The sequence below is a fragment of the Cervus elaphus genome, chromosome 21, assembly GCF_910594005.1.
Source record: "Cervus elaphus chromosome 21, mCerEla1.1, whole genome shotgun sequence".
Taxonomy (NCBI): domain Eukaryota; kingdom Metazoa; phylum Chordata; class Mammalia; order Artiodactyla; family Cervidae; genus Cervus; species Cervus elaphus.
Genome location: NC_057835.1, coordinates 13,175,864 through 13,193,489, shown reverse-complemented (window position 1 = coordinate 13,193,489; position 17,626 = coordinate 13,175,864). Strand labels below are relative to the sequence as shown.

The 17,626-nt window shown below is 48.7% G+C and overlaps 1 protein-coding gene across 2 annotated transcripts in view; it reads right to left on the bottom strand.

Moving 5' to 3' along the window:
• Positions 1-5,703, bottom strand: part of KCNQ3 (potassium voltage-gated channel subfamily Q member 3) — a 301,013-nt gene extending 295,310 nt beyond the window's left edge. Inside the window, exon 1 of one of the 2 annotated variants that reach the window (XM_043880308.1) lies at positions 4,896-5,703. In XM_043880308.1, coding sequence (XP_043736243.1) covers positions 4,896-5,281 — 386 coding nt within the window. In that variant the 5' untranslated portion in view covers positions 5,282-5,703. The remainder of the gene's footprint in view (positions 1-4,895) is intronic. The other variant, XM_043880307.1, reaches the window with a different exon arrangement.
• Between the last annotated feature and the right edge of the window lie 11,923 nt (positions 5,704-17,626).

Sequence of the window (17,626 nt, the reverse complement as noted above, 5' to 3'; positions counted from 1 at the left end):
TTTAAGAAAGAATGAGAACTCAAAATCCTTGGTTCTTTGTCAGAAGGAAACTGACAAAGCTGAAGCAGAAAATGCAGAGAGGACATTAGTAGGGTAAGGAAAAAAGTGAGGATGAACTGAGGTGGTTAAGAAGACCAACACCTTGTGGGAAATGAGAAAGAATGAGATACATGGAGGCAGAAAAAGAGGAGAATGGGATGAACAGAGCCAGAGAAACAGAATAGTTGAGAGAACTGAATCCAGCATTATCTAGAAAAGAAAAACAATGTCCCGTCAGTAATGAATTAATAAGTTGTAGCATTGGTGGAGATGCTGTTGAAGGGATTCCTTCTGTCTGGGATGGGAGGTTGACCAGATGGCCAAGCTGTGAGACAGCTGCTAATACTAATATTATTACCAAATTATATTAAAATATTACAAACATATTATTAGACTGTATGTTCTATAGGAGCAGAAACTAGACTGTTTTGTTTTACTGGATTTTGTTTACTGTTATAATCCCAATGTCTAGAAGAGCGCCAGGCACAGAGAAGGCATTTATATTATATAGAAGGCATTTATATATTATATTATTGACTGAGTAACATTAATAACACAAATGACTATCTATTATTGAGCATTTCTTCTATGTAAGGTGCTCTTAGCTCCATAAGAGTCTGTACTGATCACATTTTTTAGATGAAGAAACTGAAACTCAGAGATCCAGCAACTTTCCCAAGACCATACCAGCTATAAGAGGCAAAGCAAGTTTGGGAAATTAAGTTTCTCTTACTTCAGACTTGTGAAGACTCTGTCTTACTAATGAGGGGTCTTGGTGAGAGGCCAGCATCTCTCCTCCACCTTGAGGACTGCAGGCCCTTTAGTCAATACACTAAGTCCACCGGCCAGGCCCTTCTTTACCTTCCAGAGCAGCTGCTGGGTCCATGAGCCCCACCTCTCAGCCTTGGCGCCAATCCATCTCAAAATGCAATCAGGGTGCCTCTCTTGCGAGCACTTCCCCTTGGTCTGTCACCAGGTGAGCGACTGATCACCCCCACTGGTCCTGGAGAGGCAGTCGGGACAGTAGGATGGCTGTACGGTGCCAATCCAGGAATATGCCAAGATGAAGCCAGCAACTTCCCACCAACAGACCCGGAAGCGGGAGTCCCCAGACAGCCACAGTGGCAGAAGGGTATGACTTGTAAGGAGACTCTTTCAGAATCAACTAGTAAATGCTTCATGCCTACTATTAGGTTCATTTCATTCACAGACCCTACTTTCTTTAGCCTAAAAACCCACCTGGTGATGGGGCAGCGTGATCATCCCCAGTTTACGGGTCTTGCCCAACCTGGCTCATGCAAAGTCAGAGACCCAAGGCAGAGTCCAGAGATGAACTTCAGGTCCAGCCCATTTTCTACAATATTGGAATCCTTTTCAGCCATGCAGCTTAAGATACAGAAAAGAGATCAGCCTTGCTGAGCTCAGAGTGTAGTCTCTGACCTTTTCCCTTACCCCTTGTCCATCTTAGAACTTCTGAGAGCTATTCTCATCACTAACCTTCCACGACGCTGACCACTTATTACTGTTGTGAAGACAGGAACACACACCATGCAGAACAAAGTCTTGGTGAACCTGAGAGTATTCTTTCACTCATCCATTCAGCAAATGCTTACTGGGTATCCACCAGGAGCCCAGTAAGCCTGCTGGGGCCTGAGGTTGCTAAGGAACAATGCAGTTCCTCCTCGAAGGAACTCTCAGTCCAAGGTGGGGAGATGAGCAAGCAGATCAGTCCAGTGTGCAGAATCCTCTGCTTGAGGATGCTGCCAAGGATGGGCCATTCTAACCAGCTGGAGGGTCAGGGAGAAACTTTCCAGAGGAGGTGATCCAAGAACTCAGCCAGGGTGAAAGCAAGTAGCCAGGAGAGAGCAAGGGATGGGCATTTAAGACAAGGGAAGAGGGGCAGTGGGGTGGGGGTGGGGGGTCTTCGATGTTCACATTTGCTATATTTTGCCTTTAGGAAAGAAGCAAGAAATCACATCTCATGAGTCTGGTTCATTTGGGGTTTTTGTGTTTTTTTTTGGTTTTTTTTTTTTTTAAAGCATGCACTAACCTGTGAGACCACGATCAGCCCAATTTCCTGGCTCTCTTGAGCCATTAACCACAGCCCAGAATAAGATAATGGCTGCTTTAAAGCATGCATTTCAGTACCTTGCAAAATCCTGAATCATCAATGAAAGGTTCGGTTTTGTTCACTTGACTGGGCTTGCTCCTAGCAGGAGGAAGGATGTACAGTGCCTCCGCTAATGAGCTGAAATTCAAGTGTCAGAAGCCTAAACCCAATCTGACAGGGTTTTCCTGTGGAATGCCCGATTAATCAGAATCCCAACCCTGGCACGACACAGGCCACATTCTGTCTCCCCAACACTGCGGTTCCCTGGGTTTTGAGCAGCCCCTGCTTTGATTCCAGATCCATTTCCAGCCATTTGCCAACCGTGAGCTAGGAAGGGGAGGCAGAGAAATGACAGAGTCCTCTGTTACGGGGGGGCAAGGAACACCCAGGGATGCCTTGTGAAATACCCAGAGTCCCAAAATTGTTGGCAGAGGGTCATAACTGGGATCCCAGCTTAGAAACAAGAGATGACCCCCAGCATTCAAATGTGAGCTCCAGAAACTCAACCACATGACCCTGGACAAGTGGTTCTCTCTGTTTTGGTTTCCATATTCTCATCCATCAAATACAGGTAACAATTCCCACGTCATGAAACTGCAGCAAGAATTAAATGAAATAAATAATTTGCATGTGCAAAAGTACCTCGCTAGGTACGCAATTCTTCTTTCTTCCATAATGTAAAATTTTCCTAGATCCTCTCTGGGAAACTGAGGTTACATACAGGCATTCCCAAACCTGCTTCCAAGTGATGGAATAATTGTAGAGAAGGATAAAATCGGGCCTCTGCTATCCCCTCCCCAGAATGTCCCAGATGGGGTAAGAGTGCTGGCTGGGAAAGCTGAAGGAAGAGGGAGCCCACAAACTCCAGTGGGACCCCAGGTTCAGAAGTCGGCCAATATGTACAGGATGCCATTGATGTCAAAAGGATGTGTGAGGCCGTGTATGCTTGTGTGCACTCAAGTAATCTGTATGCCTTATTATCGCATATTCCAGTATTACCATCAGTTCAATTTGACTAAATACAGCACTAGAGACAGAGAAGAATATATTTTAATCCCTTTTTATCAACTGACGAAAACAAACAGAAGAGCAATTGCTAACCCTTCTCTCCAGCCACTAACACCTGCAAATACACGCAGACCTGGATGCCATAGGCTAGATTCCCCCGCCCCTCCCCCAAAAAAACAACAACCCATATTCCTGGTTGGATGCCTTTGGGGCCTCAGTTTCAGGCAGGCACCATTGCAAGGCTTCAGGAACCTCTCAGATGAAACCTGTTGCCAAGCCTGAGGTCCTGTGCAGAGGCCCCCACCTGGTGGCCAAATCTGGAACTGCCTTTCCAGCCAAGGAAGATTGGCAGGTAGTGTTTAACTCCAAGGCTCCCTTTCCACCCATTAGTCGTCGGTCAATTGGAGAAGACCAGGGAGGAATATTCACTGCTAAAAGCACAGGCAGAAGGGTCAAGGTCTTGGTCATTTCCCCGCCAAAACCCTGGTAATGGTACAGCTTCCTGAGGAGCAGGCATCAGAATGACTAAGCCACAGACAGGAAGCAAGGGGTACCTGGAAGTGCCCTGCCAGCCCGGCGGGGGATGGGGCGGGCTGGGGGTGCATGTTGACAACCCTGGCTTCCCCTCCTGGGAAAGAAGCCACCACTATCATCCTCCCCTCCCCAAACACAGCAGGATTTTCCATCCAGAGCATTGGGCGCAAAAGAAGTTCCATCTTCCTGCCCACCACGCATTTACATCCTGGCCAGACCCAGACTCTTTCCAGGGGAGGGGGACCTGGCGGCAAAGCTTCAGCCCAGGCCCCTTCACTCTCCCTCTGCCCTGGCCCGGCCGCAGCAAGAGACAGGGAAGGAGCTGAGGTGGAGGGGATGATAAGACCAAATTATGGAGATGTTTCAGCCAAAATGATCCCTGGCCCTCATCTACCGGCAAGGTGAAGCCCCCACCCCTCATTCCAGGCTTACAACCGGAGAATCCTAGTCAGTTTCCCCTCATCCCTCTCTCTCATTCACTTCCCTAAAGAGAACCCCAAAAGATGCGTTTTTGCTAGCCCCAGTCCCCAAATGGAGCAAACCACGTTCCTTTCCACACCAGAATGGAGCCCGAAAAAGGGTAGCACAAGCAAGCAATCGATAGCCGCACACACACACACACACACACACACACACACACACACACACACACACACACACACACACACACACACACACACACACACACACACACACACACCCCCCACTGTGGGCAGTGTACCACTCCCATTCCCAACTGCAGGATTTATCACCTAAACTCAGCAGCGATCCCAAGTAGAAGGGACCCACCCCAAGCAGAAACACAGCGCGCATGGGAGGATCCGCTTTATCCCGTTCAACCTCCTCGTTAATTGGAAAAACCACCGAATTCTTTTAAGCTTGGCTACCAACATCCGGAGATGGTGCCACAAACGCGCACCCGCGCTCGCACACAGAGGTGCCAATTCGATCTCCAAATCAGCTGAGGAGCCACGCTTGGATTTTTTTTAAGCCCTGGGGTTCAACTCCCAGGTGTCCAACACCCTGATAGTGGTCCACAGACACAGGCACACACAGCAGAGGGCAGGCTGCTCTCCAGTTGGGCGGACGGGCGCCCCTGGACTAGGAAGCCCCAGAGCCATCCTCAGCTCCAGCCCGCACCCCGAACGCCCGCCCCACCTCACGCACCGCCTCCGAGGGGCTCCCGGAGAGGGCCGGTACTCACACAAGCGCGTGGTAGAGCAGCGCCCAGCCCCGCGGTCTCTCGAGGGCGTCGTAGATCAAAGTTTGGATGCGTCTGTACTTGGCGTTGTTCCTCTTGACGGGGCGGCTCAGGGGCGTCTTGGCCAGGAGCCCGATGCCCTGCGGGGTCCTCCGCTGCCCCTCGTCGCGGCCGCCGCCCTCCAGCAGCAGGGTCCCGTCTTTGTCAGCTCCGGCTCCCAGCGCCAAGGTGACTTGCTCCACGTCGCCCGGCGCTAGCCCCACTTTCCGCTCCTCGTCGCCGGCCGCCGCCGCGTCCCCTCCGGCCGGGTTAGCGGCCCCGCCGCCTCCGCCGCCCCCGTCGCCGCCGCCGCCAGCCGCCCCCGCCGGCCTGCGCGCCTTGAGCCCCATCTGCCTCGCCCCCGCCGGCCGCTTCGCCTTCTCCGCTGCTGCTCCGGGAAGAAGGGGCGCTCGGGCTGCGTGGAAGAGGCGGCGGCGGCGGCTGCAAGCCCGGGAACTCCAATGCCATGATCCGCGCGCCCCTCCCCACCCGCCCCCCCTCCCAAAAGCTGGCTAAGGCGGGGCCCCGGGGGGCAGGGGGAAAGGGTCACATCCCGCGCGGTTCCGCCGCGGGACCCCGAGGGGCGCGGGTCGGGGGCTGCGGGAAGCGGGCGAGGGCGCGCGAGGCTGGCGCGGAGGCGCTAGGGTGCGCGGCGGCGGGGGCCCGGCACCGGCGCTCCCGGGCGGCGGCGGCGGCGGCGGCACCCGGGCCGGCGAGCCCGAGACAGCATCGCAGTTTATTTACAAGCCCGGGGCCAGCCGCCCTCCCTCCCTCCCGCCCGCCACACGCGCCGCCGCCGCCGCCTCCTCCCGCCTCCGCGCTCCCCCCCGCGCCCCTCCCCGCCCGCTCCAGCCTCAGCCTCGCTCCGGCGGCGGCAGAGCGGCGAGCGAGCGCGCGGTGGGCCGAGCGCACGCCGCCTCCCTCCCGCCCTCGCCGGGGTGGGGCCCCATTGTCCCGCCCCGTCGCGGCCGGAGGCCCACGGCGGCGCCCCGCCCCTCCCCGCGCCCCTACCCTGGGCGCCCCGCGGCCCGGGATCGCCCGTGCGCGCGGCTGCGGCCGCGGTGCGGGACTCCCCGCGCTCCCGTGGGCGTTGGGGCTTTCCCCGAGCTGGGCGTGGGGGGGAAAAGACGAAAAGAGGAGGAGGCACTGGGTGGGTGGGAGGGGGTCTTGGTCTTTTTTTTCCGGTTCTGGCATCTTCAGATTTTTCTAGTCACCTCCCAACCCGGCTTCTTGGCTTGGGAAGTAAAATCCAAGTTGCTGGGTTGGCCACGGCGGAGCGCACCAGGGACCCATCGCTGCTGGGGGCAGCGATGCTCGTGGCTCTCCATTCGTGGTTCGTTCCGCCCTCACGCCCCTGGCCCTTGAGTGGCACCTCCACCAGCTAGCGTGAGCAGAGGGCGAAGAAATAGGACGCGGGGAATCGGTTTCGCTCCTAACTTGCGCTCTTGGCAGGTCCTTCCCTCTCTTGTCTGAGTTTCTGCTCATTCATTCAGTGACTAAACCCACGTGAGGTCCTTGTGCTCAGAGAGCTTGCCTTCTCGAAAGGTGGAAAACAATAACGGCGAAACACACGGGAACTGCATAATTTCCTCTGCTGGTAATTCAAGGAGGAAAGAAAATAGGCATGCAGGGCTAGAAGCGGGGAGCTTCTTTAAATTGTCTGTCCCTGGGAGGCCTCACCGTGGAGGTGATGTTTCGGAGGCGAGATGAAATAGCAAGCTGGAGCAACTACGTTAATGTCCAGAAGCGCCTTCCAGGCAGCAGAACAGTAAGTGCAAAGGTAAAGGGCGGCTTGAACTTCTTGAGCTCCAGGGAGAGAAGAGGAAGGTGAGGCCTCAGTTGGGGAGGGGTGGGGGGCGGACTAGATCTTGTTAATTCACTAGGGTCTTGCCCTTTGAACCTGACTCCCTCCCTCCCTTCCACCATGCCCACCACCGTTAAGAAAACCCTTCATTCCTGCTGTCCTGCTATCTTGTGCTGAGTGCTAGGCCATTTCAGTCGTGTCCGACTCTGTGACCCCATGGACTGGAGCCCACCAGGCTCCTCTGTCCATGGGATTCTCCAGGCAAGAATACTGGAGTGGGTTGCCGTGCCCTCCTCCACGGGATCTTCCTGACCCAGGGATCCAACCAGTCTCTCCTGAGACTCCTGCATTGGCAGGCGAGTTCTTTCCCACTAGCGCCCCCTGGAAGTACCTGGTGCCTCCTTTGCTTTTCACTCTTTCCCTCTCGTAAGCTCGCCTGGGTGGAGGGGAGGGGCTGTGAGCAAGGTCAAGCCTAGGATCTACCCCTAGGGTATAGAATGGAGTGATCAGATGTAACGGTAACCCTATATACAAGACAGAAAAAGAGACACAGATGTATAGAACAGACTTTTGGACTCTATGGGAGAAGCCGAGGGTGGTATGATCTGAGAGAACAGCATCAAAACATGTATATTATCAAGTGTGAAACAGCTCACTGGTCCAGGTTGGATGCATGAGACCAGTGCTCTGGACTGGTGCACTGGGAAGACCCAGAGGGATGGGATGGGGAGGGAGGGGGGAGGAGGGTTCAGGATGGGGAACACATGTAAATCCATGGCTGATTCGTGTCAATATATGGCAAAAACCATTGTAATATTGTAAAGCAATTAGCCTCCAACTAATAAAAATAATTGGTGAAAAAATAAATAAATAATGGAATTTTTAAAAAAACAACAAACAAACAAAAAAGAATGGAGTGATCAGAAGGCCTGCAGGTGGATTGTGGCTCTGGATTCACTTGGAGCAAAGGAGAGTGAAAGAGAGAGAAGGGCAGGAGCCTAGGGGAGAGAGAAAATGGGGAAAAGGAGAAAGGATGAGGTAAGGGTGAAGGGATGGGGGAGGAGAGAAGAGTTGGGGGAGGGGCAGCAAGAAAACGGAGTAGACGTGTTGGGTGAGGAAGGGGCCGGGGGGACCTGTGTGAATGACTGTCAGAGGGAAGAGCCTCAGAATTCTCAGAACCAAGAAGGCTGGAGTTTCAAGAAGGGAGTTTAGAAAAAGGGGAGTTAAACTATACAGCAAGGCTGAAGTCCTTAAAATGGTATTGTACCAGCACAAAAATAAACTGCTTGGTGCAACAGAATAGTTTGTCCAGAAAGTGTCTCTCATATGAGAATTTTATATAAAATAAGTCATGAAAACCCAGTGAAGAAAAACTGTACCTTGGTCAGTGGGCTATGGGGTGAGCTTTGTAAGGACTGCATGAACTGGTAGATGGAAACAGGACTCCATGAGTGGCAAAGCCCCCATGAAAGTTTACGAATAGATGGATGCTCAACAATGAGTTGGAACATGTAAGTAACCAGTCAGTGCAAACCCTGGGAAGGAGGAGAAGTATGGAGAAAGGGAATCGCCTCCGGTGAGAAAAGTCCCACACAGAAGGGGGGACACCTGAACTGGGCTCCCTGACATCTGTTACCCTCCACCCCCCAAATACCAACACATACCTGTACTGTCTGCCCCAGCCCAATCCCAACTACCTAGAAAAATTCTGCCCTCTGTATTTAAGCACCTTTTATAAAGTTACCCTTCTCTCCCAATCCCTTTCTGTTTTACTTACTCTTTACATTTATCACTGCCTGAAATGGTCACATTTGCATTTTGTTTACTATTCTGTCTCTAAACAAATGCAAGTGGTCAGCATCCTAGAAGGATGCCTGTTATTTATAATAGTAACCTCTCAATATTATTGCCAGCGTGAGATAATGATGAATAAATGAATGCAGAATGCAAAGACCCCAGAACAATGGCTGACACCTAATGAAGCATTCACTGTATGTCTGAGACCCTGATGCTAGGAAAAATTGAGGGCAGGAGAAGAAGGGGAAGACAAAAGATGAGATGGTTGGATGGCATCACCAACTCAATGGACATGGGTTTGGGTAGACTCTGAGAGTTGGTGATGGACAGGGAGGCCTGGCATGCTGCAGTTCAGGGGATCACAAAGAGTTGGACACGACTGAGCGACTGAACTGAACTGAACTGTATGTCCGGGTCTGAGATTTTTGTTTTTGTCTTTTACCATTATGGAAGTCTTTAATCTTAGGAAATGTTAGTTCTCTTGCAACTTTAGTAACATAGTGACAAAAAAAAAAAAATTTGTCAACACTTAAAAAGCCTCCCTAGATAAGCATGAAAAGGTAGTCAAGAACCACATAGGAAAAAGATGCCAGAATTCATTACTGTACAATTAATCAAAAGCTCAGATTTCCAAAATGACAGCTTGAACCTCAGGCACTTGAAAAGACTCCTATTTTGATAAGAGCTGCAGACTGTCAAATATTAATGCTTTAAGATCAAGGGCAAGGACTACCTTCGTGCTGCCCCAAAAGGATGAAGTAAACTCAATATTAAATGCATAATTTTGATCCAATTAAATCTAACGATAGGGAAATTGCAAGGGAGTTTGGAAATTGATTTGCTTCAACGGTTTTCTAATTCAATGAAGAGTGTTGTTCAGATCGGGAGTTTGGAAATATCACAAAAAATCTGGGTGCGCTCTGAGTGCTATTTGGGAAAGTGTGTAATCTCAACCCTCAATAGCACAGATTCCAACTAATGGAAATCAAGCATCCTACATCCCACTGGAAGGGATTGTTTTTGAACCCTGAAGTCCCAAGAGCCTCAGGTATCAACCGGATGCTGGTAGTTCAGTGATAGAGTATCCTCAAGGGTTGGACAGGGGTCCGTGGTGCAAGTAGGGCACCCCCTCCTGGCTTTGCATGATTTGTCACCTTGAAAACCCAGTCACTTCCTAGTTCTTACGTTTTCCTCTCTGTATCCCCACTCCATTGCTTTGCTTTTGTTTTCACCTCTCCTGGTCTTCATGTCACTGTTCTGTAGGGCCAGTGAATTCTTTCCCCTTTGCAGACAGGGAGCCTTGCTGAGAATAAATAAGGAGAGAGGGGGAGAGACCTTCTCCAAACCTCAGTTTCTGCCTCTGTAAATCCTTCTTCCCAGGGCTAGGCATGCAGTAACAAAATGAACAGAAGTGTGCTTGCAGGAGATGACAGCACTTCCTGCGATGGCTACCATCGTGGTGGTGGTGGTTTATTGCTAAGTTTTGTGTGAGTGACTCTTGCGACCGCACGGACTGTCACCTGCCAGGCCCCTCTGTCCATGGGATTTCCCAGGCAAGGGTTGCCATTTCCTTCTCCAGGGAATCTGGCTGACCCAGGGATCGAACCCTGATCTCCTGCATTGTAGGCAATCTTCTGCATTGCAGGCAGATTGTTTTTACTGACTGAGCCACCAGGGAAGCCCATGACTGTGATCCAAGGAGCAGGGCAGGATCTCAGGGTCACAGGAACAGGCGAGTGGGAGCCCCTGCCTCCCTTCTCACCCAGCTCCCAAAACACCTTGTGTTTTAGACCATGTTAGAATTTACTTTATTTTTATTGCTTTTATTTATATTACTAGTTTTCTTTATTGCACAAGAAGTACATATAGTTGTACATAAGTTATTAAATATAGGTCAACAAAAAGGCAATGATAATAATTTGTCATCTTGTACCCGAAAGTAGCCTATGTTAATATTCTGGCGGTGGCTAACACTACTGCAGTGAAGACCAACGCTCAGCCCCTAACAGCCCCCAGTAGGGCACCTTCCCCCTCCCCTTCCCCCCTCCCCCAGCCAGCCACCTGATGGCAGGTCGATTGCACTGGACCTTCTAATTGTGGGTGGGATGATGTAACCTCACTGGAACAGACACATCTCCTGGATACGGAATTGCCTCCCATACCGATTATGTTTCTGTCGACATTACCTTCCATGGACTGAACACATATTATTCACTCTCACAGATTCCCTCATAAAGCTGCTTCTAATCAGATCCTGCATGCCCCCCTTGCCTGTTACAACTCTACCTCTGGGAGGAGCCAGTGAGACAGGTCTTTGCAGCTAAGGAGACACTGCTTTTTTTGGAAGAGACAGGACAAGCTCCAATTTTAGGTCTTGTAACATCCTCAGGCCAAGAGGAAATGTGTTTGAAAAGGAAGGATCCCACGCCTTCCCTATATGTATTTTTGTTCTTGAAAACCCAGCTACAGCAAATCCTCAGATGTGCTGCCCTCTTCCCTTCCTCCATGCCTTTGTTTTCCTTCTCCCAAACTTCAGGCCACTCTACATGAGGGCTTCCTTGCAAGTGAGGAGACTTCCTGGGAATGAATAAGGTGAGAGTGGCGACAGGACACCACTGCACCTTCACCCAGAGGCTGAGGGCAGCTTAAAGTGCGGAGCTTAGACCTTGACTCAAATTCCAGTCCCAACTCTGACTCTGAGCTTAGTGACCTTGGGCTAGCTGCTGAGCTCATCAGGCCTCAGTTTCCTCATCTGCAAAATGGTCTGAATACCATTCAGGGACCCATGATAAGGCAGAACTTTGTAGCCTGTGATGTACTGCTCACGTTCAAAGTGAAAGTGAAAGGTGCTCAGTCGTGTCGGACTCTTTTCGATCCCACGGACTGTAGTCCATGGAATTCTCCAGGCCAGAATACTGGAGTGGGTAGCCTTTCCCTTCTCCAGGGGATCTTCCCATTCCAGGGATTGAACCCAGGTCTTCCACATTGCAGGTGAATTCTTTACCAGCTGAGCAACAAGGGAAGCCCAAGAATATGGAGTGGGTAGTCTATCTCTTCTCCAGCGAATCATCCTGAGCCAGGAATCAAACCAGGATCTCCTGCATTGCATATGGATTCTTTACCAACTCAGCTATCAGGGAAGCCAGTTTGAGTAACTGTTCACATTACTTAAAGGTATTTGGACACATGTCTGTAGAAGGCAACTCAAATCAGGAGGGATGATTTGAGCTTTGAGCCAAAAGGTATTCAGCTTCAACCCAGATGGCAAGAACCAAAGGGTTTAGTTTTGGTGGTTCTCAGGGAGAAAGCATATTTCTCTTTCCTGTCTTGCCTTTGCCATTCTTACATTAACCTTTAAACTTACCTTGCATGTTTCTGCATGTCATTTTGACTTTTTCTTTTAGATAATTGTATATAATTTTCCTTTAGTCATGTATGGATGTGAAAGTTGGACTATAAAGAAAGCTGAGTGCTTAAGAATTGATGCTTAGAACTGTGGTGTTGGAGAAGACTCTTGAGAGCCCTTGGACTGCAAGGAGATCCAACCAGTCCATCCCAAAGGAGATCAGTCCTGAATATTCATTGGAAGAACTAATGCTGAAGCTGAAACTCCCATACTTTGGCCACCTGATGCGAAGAACAGACTCATTGGAAAAGACCCTGATGCTGGGAAAGATTGAGGGCAGGAGGAGAAGGGGACAACAGAGGATGAGATGGTTGGATGGCATGACTGACTCAATGGACATGAGTTTGAGTAAGCTCTGGGAGTTGGTAATGGACAGGGAAGCCTGGCATGCTGCAGTCCATGGGGTCGCAAAGAGTTGGACACGACTGAGCGACTGAACTGAACTGAATTATATTGGGTAAAATGGTCAATTCATCCATCTAATGGACTCATTCATTTATCTTTCCAGTGAACATTTATTGATTGCCTGTTTCATGTATTGCTCTCTACCTGTGGGAAACAGGAGGAAAAAAGAAAAGAAAGTTGAGGAATGAATTCCATGTTTAGATGAAAAGATAAGACAAGCTATGCAAAACAATTCACTCATCTCTATATCATCATGGCTTTTCAATAACCTGGTTCACGATAGACAATCGTTGCCATCATCATCATTATTTACATTTATTGAGTGCTTGCTGTATGCCTGGCACTGGGTTTATCTTATTTAATCCCAGCAACAAAGTTATGAGAGAGACTTACTGGTTATTGCTCTCTATTAACTAGGATGAAATGACAGAGAAGTTAAGTACTCGGTTCAAAGTTACACAGCAAAAAATGTTGGTCCCAAAATTCAAGTTCAGGTTATCTAGAGTTTATACTTTCAACCCCTAAGTTGTATTACTCGCTGAGAATTCTGTGCCAGAAGGAAGGCCCAGTATATGCCAAGGCTCTGTCAAGGCATGGTGTGGAGTTTCTAGGGCAAGAGGTTCAGATGGCTGGAAGTGAGCATAAATGGAGCAGGGTCTCTGCAGGGCAGGCTCGCCTGTGCACCAGGCTTATAAACCTGGGGACCAAGAGGTGCTTTAAGCATAGGCTCACGTGATCCCAGGTGATTGCACAAAAGGCTTTGTAAGGACTCTGTGGAAGAAAGGTTGGGAGTGGGAGGAATTAATTCTCCAGGAGCAGTAAGAAGACTGTTGGTGGAGCCCATCTGAGAGATGCTGAGGTCCAGCAGGAAAGAGGTGGAGGCCCCGGAGAGGAGGGGGGATGGCAGCAAGAGGTATTTAGCAAAAAGAGTTCTCAAGAATTGGCATCTGGAAAAAGGCAGGGCTGCGTCACCAGGTCACTTGGCATTTTAGAGGCAGAAGCACACCCACCCAATGTCCCAGCCTCCCTCCCTCCTGACTGCCGGGCCCCTGCTAAGCTAAGCATCCATCCTCTGGCTCCAGTAATTGGCTCCCTGGGCAGTCTGTTCCTTCCTCTCCATCAAATTAAGCTCTTTCTCTTCGGATCTTGATTGTTAAAGCACCCTGTTTGCCCATGCCATTTACATATTCCAATTACCCGCTGCCATTTCCCTGCTAATGAGCCCGTGTACCTGCGTTCAAGAGTGTCTGGCCTGGAGCCTGTTGGCGCAGGAGGGCAGCGCGCTGTTCACAGGGCCTTCAGAGGAGGTGTTCTGGGGCCCTTTCCTCACCTCCTCCCGCTCCTGATGGAGTAGACGGTTGTGCTTCATTATCCGCCCCCACAGACATCACGAGACTCCGTTTACCTAGTTGACAGTGACAAAAGCTCCATGCCAACTGGAGGAGCGCTCCCGGTTCTTACTGTCGTCATAACAGGTCCATCGTACCCTCAGTCACGTGCGCGGAGCCTGTGAAGTCCAAGGTCTTCTGAGTTTCCATCACTGAACACTTTGCAGAGGGGAAGCTGATGCCTGGGTGCTAAGTAACTGGACAGAAGATTATGGGCAGCTGCCCGGTGATGCTGACTACAGTGAATGCAGGCTTTTGAAACAGGCTTCTCTGGGCAGGAATCCTTTCTCTGAAAAATGCTAAGTGTTTGATCCTGGATTGGTTAAATATTCAATGTCTCAACTTCATCTGTAAAATAGGAATAATGATTATCTTAAAGGGATGTTTTAGGAGTAAGGGAGTTAACGTTTGCAAACCTTTGGTACTTAGAGGCAATTAATCCATATTAACTGATACACTATGAATATTAACATGTTAATTATGATAATACTAATTATTCAGTTCAGTTCAGTCGCTCAGTCGTGTCAGACTCTTTGCGACCCCATGAATCGCAGCACGCCAGGCCTCCCTGTCCATCACAAACTCCCGGAGTTTACTCAAACTCATGCCCATCGAGTCGTGATATCTGAATTAGAAGAGAACTCCTGGGTGTTAAGTTCAGTGTTACTCCATCTTTGTGATAGTGACCCACGTTTATATTACCACCCAGACCACGTAATATACTATGTCTCTGGTGGCTCAGACAGTAAAGAGTCTGCCTGCAATGCAGGAGATCCAAGTTTGATCCCTGAGTCGGGAAGATCCCCTGGAGCGAGGAAATGGCAACCCACGCCAGTGTTCTTGCCTGGAGAATGCCATGGTCAGAGGAGAGCCTGGCAGGCTACAGTCTATGGGGTTGCAAAGAGTTGGACACTACCTAGTGACTAACATTACATTACAACTAGGTAATATACACAGAATCCACTGAAATGAACAGTTCTTGAAACAGTGCTAGTCTGACTGAATATACCTTCTGATATCTGCTATTCTATAGCTTATAAAAATGCTGATTGCAAGCTGTATTTGTCTGCCAGCAGTGCCAAAACAAAATGCCACAGATTGGCTGTCTTAAAGGACAGAAATTTGTTTTTTCATAGTCCTGGAGCCAGAAGTCCAAGACCAACTTGTTGGAAAGGTTGATTTCTTCTGGTGCCACTCTCTGTAGCTTCACACATTCTCTTGCCTGTGTGTGCCAACTCCTGGTGTCTCTTTATGTGTCCAAATTTCCTCTTTTTATGAGGACATTGGTCATATTGGATTAGGGCCCATCCTAACAGCTTCATTTAACTTAATCACCTCTTTAAAGGCCCTGTCTCCTGATGCAGTCACACACGAGGTCCTACAGGTTAGGGTACCAACATTCGAATTCCGGGGCTGGGGGTACAATTCAGCTCATAACATGAGCCCACTACAGATATTCTACCTTCCACTAAAAGGTCATGAACCTAGCTAATAAATTGTGAATCCAGTTCAATCAGTAGCCAAGTCCTTTGGTCTCTACTTGAATATCTCCAGCCCGTAGCCTTCTAAGGAATCTGAATGCTGAATAATCAGGGCATACTCTTTGGGAAGCCCTCTGCAATCAGGTACGGTTCCTTCTGCACCTCATTTAATTCTCACCACTGCCCACTGAGGTCAGCTTTACACAGATATAGATGGGTTGCCCAAAGGCAGAGAACAATGGCTGAGCAAAGGTTCAGATTTTTCTCCAGATCTCAGAAGATGGAGTTTCCGTAACCAGAAATTTCTTCTTCACGATGAGAGAATGTGTTCCCCAGGTGATGTGACTATAACATGGCTGCTAAAACTCAGGTGTTTCCTAGGAGGGCAGTGTTTGAAGTTTCAGTGTTTGAAGACGTAGGCTTCAATCCCAACCTCGGCACTTTCTGCCTAAGTGGACTTGGTGAGGCTATGAACATTCCCGCATGTTCATTTGCCTCTTTAGGAAAATGGAGCTGTTAATAACGTCTATCTCATGTAGTTGTGATGAAGTTCAAGGTTAAATACAGAGACCCAAAGAAATTATTGTTCCCTTGAAGGTGGTTTTTGGGCCACATTCTTATTGCTATTTGACTCATTATTAATTTCTTTGAGCCTAATTTTATTATCATTCCCATATTTTATATGAAATATTATATCCGTACTAAAAGCTCCCTAAGAAGAATACCGAAAGACTAAATAATCTAACACAAGTAAGATATTGTATTATTTATTAAGAGAACTCAGTGGTGTCTTGATTTTTCTTTTGAAAAGTCAATTTAGGAAAAAAATATGAAAAGAATACTTTATCTTTCTTCCTCAACGGAAGAACAGCCACTGTTTAAAAAATCTTGACTTCAGACTCCCTTTTAAATGGGTGCTAATTTGTAAATTTTCTGAGACCACACCAACAGGCTTTGTCAGTGGAAGTCCTGACCGGGTTTGCAAAAGTTCCCTGTGTTGGGGGGACCAGGCAGGTCACAGAAAGCTGTGGAGCTTATGTGAGGTGTAGTGCGTGGCACCTATCACAAGAGGGCGCAGTTCATAATGGTAGTGGCAAGTCGGATTGCGATAATGGTGATGGATAAAAGGAGAGGAAGGACAAAAAGCTCTGAGAGAATGGGGAAGAGACTCTTGGGCTCCCACTTCTGGGGGATCAGTGCTCCCCCAGTCTGTTTTCCACCCTAGACCTCATACAGGGCCACAGTTGGACACAGCCCTACTCTAGTGGGAGGATCTCTGTACTTCCCTCCCTGGCCTCAAGCTTTCTCTGTGACTGACAACCAGAGTGGTTAACTCTCCTTCTTAAAAAAATATATGGAAACAGGCCATCGAATGTCATATACCTTTCGTTGTTGGCTTGTTGTATACTTATACTATAGCTGTTATCTTCTTTTAATTCAAAATAGTTCTCCAAACTTAGTGGTTGCGAGTTGGGGGGTTGGAAGTGGGAGAAAGGGATGGTCAGGGAGTTTGGGATGGACAGGTACCCGTTGCTATATTTAAAATAGATAACCAACAAAGACCTGCTGTATAGCACAGGGAACTCTGCTCAATGTTATGTGGCAGCCAGGATGGGAGGGGAGTTTGGGGGAGGGTGGATACATTCTGAAAGTATGTATGACATACTGCAAGTATGACAACATTGTTAATCAGTTACACCCTAATACAAAATAAAACGTTAAAAAAATTCAGGCAGGGGCCTCCCTGGGAGCCCAGGGGTGAGGATTCCCCATTTTCAATGCGGGGAGCATGAGTTCGCACGCAGTCAAGGAACTAAGATCCTGCATGCTACAAGCTCAGCCAGAAGGAAAAATAAACTTAAAAAATAGAAGAAGAATGTTTAAAAAAAAAAAACATGCACACAGAGTGAAGGTCAAAGAGGGGACCAACAAAGATCTTTGTATGGAATTTTAAATAAAGCCTGTCTTAAAAGCAGGATTGACATCAACAGGGGTTCCTACCAAGCCCTATAGATTTTGGGAGCCCAATTATCAACTGAAAGGAGCAGAATTATATGAGAAAAGAGCTCCTGCTTAATCAAGAAATTACGGGGACCCTAATTTCAAAAAAATGCTAATGGGAAGTATTATGTATTTATATGCAGTCCTGAAAGATTTATGCCTGTCTTAATAGCTGGAGATGTCCTTCAAATTTTCCATCTGCCTTGAAATAGGTCTAATGTGATAACAAACAGGAAATCGACTGGGCTTGGGGACACGCAGTTCTGTTTGGAACCATAAAATCTGCAAGGCTGCTGACGTTGCATATTAAGTAGCTGATTCTTTCCTTTCCAAATTAAGAGCTCAGTTTTGTATTACACTCACGGATATAAAACTTGGCTCTGTGGTTTGGGATGCATGAGATCTCATTCACT